The sequence below is a fragment of the Lactuca sativa genome, chromosome 2, assembly GCF_002870075.4.
Source record: "Lactuca sativa cultivar Salinas chromosome 2, Lsat_Salinas_v11, whole genome shotgun sequence".
NCBI classification, from domain to species: domain Eukaryota; kingdom Viridiplantae; phylum Streptophyta; class Magnoliopsida; order Asterales; family Asteraceae; genus Lactuca; species Lactuca sativa.
Genome location: NC_056624.2, coordinates 99784971 through 99790252, shown reverse-complemented (window position 1 = coordinate 99790252; position 5282 = coordinate 99784971). Strand labels below are relative to the sequence as shown.

Here is a 5282-nt window from a genome sequence, read left to right as displayed (position 1 = left end):
TGCTAGTTCGTTATTATATTTCGTCTCGAATACGTTCTAAATTCCATCGGTATTCCGTCGGAAAATTGTAACGACTTACCGACAGATGTTTACTCTGCCGCTAAACCATCAGCAACTGTAGGTAAAATCTTCGTAATCGGGTTTTCTTAATCGGTTGAAAATCCGTCGGTAACCCGTTGTAATTCCCGATGGATTTTTTCCGTCGCTAAACTCTGTCGCTAATACCATTTTTCTAATAGTGTTACATTGATGAACATATGTATTATAAATTGTAACGGAGGAGTGGAATATTACATTAATGAACAAGATAAAAAATAATTGCAAAGCTGAGACCACACAAAATAAAAGAGTTATGTATTATATATATGGATGAAAATGACTTAATCTTTTGCAAGTTATTTAGGCCGAAGCTCGATGCCCTCCACGATAAGACCATTCTTCCAGGCTTCATGCTCATCAAAGGCCATCTCGACCACCCCATCATCTCCTTCATTGCACTCAAATTCTCCCAATTTGATCTCCATCCACCCATCCTTTCTCCTCCAAGGAAACACAGGCACATGTCCCGTTCTACCAATAGCCCCTGGTCTTTGAAGGTACACATTTTCAGTCTCCATTTCTGTCCCACCATAACTTACCTTTGTTTTTGCTGGCACAACAAGTCCCCAGGCATACCCAGTAGTTTGAAAGACAAGATACGCCACATATGTACTCTTTGGTGACAGTTTTACAGCTGCTATTCTGCCTTGGATCTCAAGCCACCATACTTCTCTAAGTATGCACACCTCCGGAAACCTACATAAAGGGCGACGTATATTATTATGAATGCCACATATATACACCATTGCATGCAATGTTAGCTCAGGTTCAGGGTAACATACCATGCGAACATAAAGAGAGAAACAAAGAGAGAGACCTTGATTCAGGTATATGTCCCCATTCCCAGTATCGATTGTCATCTTGCCATGCAATTGATAACTCTCTTGCTCCCAACATATAACACTTTTTCCCACTCTCTTTATCTAGTTGGAAGCTCTGTTAATGGAAATATGTGGCCAAAGCCAAATCTTAGCAGATGTTAGTTAACAGTTTTATCGTGAAACTATACTTTCCACAGAACCAATTTGATAAATCCACTGAAATTGTAAATATGTGACAACTATGCCCTTTTTAAAATTCGTAGCGTTTTCTTTTTGGATTCTAATTATTCAGAAGACATTTATTATCAAAAAAATATTTTATGGATAATTTATACTTTATACCCTCTTTTTCTCTTTGCTCCTTATTAAACCACAAATTTTTTTTTAACATTCCACCATTTATTTAATACTTTGTTTTTTTCTTCTTTTTTTTTTTATCATTTTTTACATCACTGTCTTTTTTTAAGAGCCTATGATTCTTGTATATTGATGGATATTATTATGCTTATTTGGAATATCAAAATAAATATATTAAAAATAAATATATTTATTCTTTGATTATGATTATAGATGTTATTGAGCTGGTTTAATCGATTATTAGTTGTTTGATTCGGTTTAGTTAATTTTTTGACTTTCAAAATATTAACTGAAAACGAACAAAATAACATTCTATTTAATCGTTTTTGGTTTTATATGAGTCGATTTAATTTGTTCGGTTTCTGTTAAATCTAAATAACAAACATGTGAACAACTAATTAAGTGAGAATGTTTATGTCTCATCTTCCATGCGATCAACTTATAAGAAAAAAAACAAGTTAATAATAACAAAAGAGCGGCTAAACTAAAAGCGAAAAATAACATACAATAGCTAAAATTAATATGTATAGTCAGGGACAGATTTAGGTGTCTCTCAGGATCTCGGACCACCACTCAATTTTACATTTTAAAAAAAATCAATTAATGTTCACCCACTAAAAAAATGTGCAACCACTAACGTAACTACAACAAGATTTTTTGCATCGCCACTATATAGTCAGTGTCTAATAAATATGGCCGAACACATGCAAAATAATGAGTCAACACATGTAATATAAGAGTTCCTAAACAATATTCTTACTTTCTCATTTATAGTTATATGATTACTAAAACGTTTGATTGAATTCAATATATTCTTTGGACTATGATTCTTCGAGCAAATGATAGACCCCCAAAAGCAAAAAAAGAAAAGATGATTAAACTCTATTGTGCGAGACCTTTCAAATTTGAGCTTGTGGAATCATCACAACTACCAAAAACTTCAAAATTTGCCCGTGTCTTTTCAAATAAATAATAGTGTCTCCTCATATTAGTTAGAGAACAATTTACTTAATCTAAACACATATCTAATATTTTCAAGTGATGATATGTCATATAAATAGCTTGAATATTTAATATGCACTAGTTTGAATATTTTTGTTGGACAACATTTATTATGATTTGATATGCATTAGTTTGAAGTTGTATTTTTTACTTGTTAAGTAGTTGGTTGTATAGTAGTTTTATCATAATATGTTTATAAACTCTTTAAAAACAAAGGCTGGTGGTGTAAAAAATGACTAAGGAAGAAAAAAAAAAACAAAGTATTGAAATGAGGGGTGAAATGTCAAAAAGAACAAATATGACGGTTTAACTAAGGAGAAGAGAGAAAAAACAAAGGGTATAAAGTGGCTGGAATGTTTTTTGGTATAGCTAGCTCACGAATAATCAGGATCCAAAAAAAAATACATTGTAAATTTGAATGAGGACATAATTGTCATTACCTTAATACTTTCTGTGGATTTATTAAAATCCTCCCTGGAAGAATCAGCGACCTATAAAAATATCTAATTTCTAATACTGTACTTCATATAAGTCACCAAACTCCGAACAAAGTTTTCAACATTTCATGAGTCGACTTTGGGGAAAAATTCATACAATTGGGCACATAGATCGAAAAGGATATGTAGGCGTATCTAACAATTAAAAGGAAAGTGTATCTTAAGGACGATCGATTTACCAGATAGCCACGATCGAGGAGGATATGCGAGTCCGATAGGTGGAGGTATAATTTCTTTTGAGAATCAAAAGCCACAGGAGAAACCGCCTGCGAAATGATTTCGTCGTAATCCAGTGGCAGAAATCGCTTCCAAACGGTATCGGAATCTGCCGCTGACTTGAATTCTTTGGAGACGGCGGCAGCTCTGAACGCATTCCTAGGTGAAGTCAGTGATAGTATCTCCGACTGGGAGACTTCTGGCAACACGGAGATACTGGTTGTTTCGTTCATCTTTCTATCTGTATCTGTGTGTATTTTTTTTACAAATGTTGAAGTATACCTTCCGTTAGTCCTTCTAATTCTTAATCAAGAAGTCTTCGCACTCTAATTCTTAATCACGAAGACTTCCGAGTTTTTTTTTTTTATCACAATTAAGTGATTTGTTTGTCCAAATCTATTCCAAAAATATTTGTTAATAATAATTTCGCTTCTGTATTTTATTATATAAATTAATTTAATTTTTTAATTACGTCCTATCTCATCACTTTTCAATGATACTATCTTCATTTTGTTTCCTTCTCCAATATCAATGCATTTTCGTATACTATGTAACTACATATCTTCGGGTTTCTTTGTATTTCACTATTTTCGTTTTTGTAATGCTCTTTAAAAGTCTTATCAAAATTAAATCAATAACCTAATCAATATGAAAACATAAATTCAATTCAAAATGCCTTCAAGTTTCATTCCATATGTTTTCAATTCAAAAAGACTTAAAATTATAATCCATGTTTTTTGTGATTAGCAATAAAGCCTTCTCATATGTGTCCATTTTCAACCACTTTCAAATTTCAACAAATTTGTATAAATGTTCTTGTAGTTTTTATAAAAATCTCAAATTCATGACAACCTGGCAATTTGATACATTGTTGGTCCTTATAGTTTCAACATATTGCACATTTGGTCCTTATGGTCTCAATTTATTATAAATTTGACCTAAAAATAATAAGACAAAATTGCAAAAATGGTCCGTGTGATATGCATTTTTTTGGGGTTTTAGTCCAAACCTCGATTTTTTTGGATTGATTGTCATTTTGAGCTTTACATCAAGTTTTGATCCCTGTCAAACTAAAATGACTATTATACCCTTAATTAATTTAATTTTCATTTTTCTTTCACTTTTTAAAATTATTATTATTATTAAATTTAAAACCGGGCCCACCTCTCTCTCTCTCTCTCTCTTTCTTTCTCTCTCTCTCTCTCTCTCTCTCTCTCTCTCTCTCTCTCTCTCTCTTCGTCCTCCTCCAGATCACCATAAAGAACCTACAGACACTCCACGATACACACACATATATATACACACACTCCACATATACAAGCAGTCGGCCACTTGTTAGCCTTCAATGACTCCGCTTGATCCTCCCACCATCGATTGCATTCAACAACGCATCAAAAGGAAGCTCGAAGATTTCAGACAATGACCGCTCCTCCTCCGACTTAGTCTGCATCAGGATGAGAAGAAACGATCCTAACCCCACCTTATCTTCTTCTACCAGATCCGACGGTGGAAGGTCAACGATAGGTGGCTGCAATTGGTGGCTGTGGGCAGCCTTGCTGCTTAATTTTTGTTGGTGGATGCTCGACGAGGGACCAAGACGAAGCAGCAACAACGATGGCGTTTGGTGGTGGTGGGTTACGACAGGATGGAGGCGTTTGGTGGGTGGTGAAGTGGGTTTTGCCAACAATCACAACGGTGGTGGGTGGTGAAGTGGGTTTTGCCAACAGTCACAGCGGTGGGGGGTGGTGCAGTAGGTTTTATGAAAGGTGGTTGGTGACGGAGTTGTGGTGGCAGCTTCACTACCTTCGTTTCCTTTCTTTTCAGAAGAGCTCGACGAGAGAGAGGGCTGGGAGGAGCAACGTTATGGTCCGGAGGTATTTGGGAAGGGTGTTTGCTGGTGGTGGGTAACGACATGGGGAGGTGGAGGAGGTGTTCGAAAAATTAGGTGGGTTAAGATGGTGGTGGTTGTTTCCTCCGATCAGTAGCAAGAAGGGGAAGAACATGGTGTGACAACCCGAAATTTTCCATCCAGTTCAGTCTAACACTTCTTTGAAAGTCAAACTCATTGTTGTTATCTTTTAGCACAATTAGAAGTTTATTTGAGCATTCTAAGCCTTGTACACTTAAGGAATAAGTGTCGGGGTTTATCGGCTGAAGTTTTAGCTCAAAGAAATGACCTTAAACATCCTTGCAAGGAGTTCACGGCCAACACATGGGAGTTTACGGTCGTAAAATACATGTGGGCCGTAAACTCTTGCTTATATGATGAAGAGGTTGTCATTTGTTCATT

General features: G+C 35.4%; 1 protein-coding gene across 1 annotated transcript; it reads right to left on the bottom strand.

The window, feature by feature from the left end:
- Positions 1-227: 227 nt before the first annotated feature.
- Positions 228-3433, bottom strand: LOC111894198 (F-box protein PP2-B11). The gene is made up of 3 exons (XM_023890283.3): positions 2956-3433; positions 917-1035; positions 228-795 (listed from the first exon to the last, which is right to left on the bottom strand). Exons 1-3 carry the CDS (start codon positions 3223-3225, stop codon positions 396-398), a joined length of 789 nt encoding a protein of 262 aa, XP_023746051.1. The 5' UTR covers positions 3226-3433; the 3' UTR covers positions 228-395.
- Between the last annotated feature and the right edge of the window lie 1849 nt (positions 3434-5282).

What these genes read in the sequence shown, in the direction of transcription:
- LOC111894198 (XM_023890283.3), bottom strand. Translation starts at nt 3,225, where the DNA reads ATGAACGAAACAACCAGTATCTCCGTGTTGCCAGAAGTCTCCCAGTCG. An exon ending in TCCTCGATCGTGGCTATCTG is followed by an intron (nt 1,036 to 2,955) that starts GTAAATCGATCG and finishes TTCCATTAACAG; the next exon opens with AGCTTCCAACTAGATAAAGA. An exon ending in GGACATATACCTGAATCAAG is followed by an intron (nt 796 to 916) that starts GTCTCTCTCTTT and finishes CCCTTTATGTAG; the next exon opens with GTTTCCGGAGGTGTGCATAC.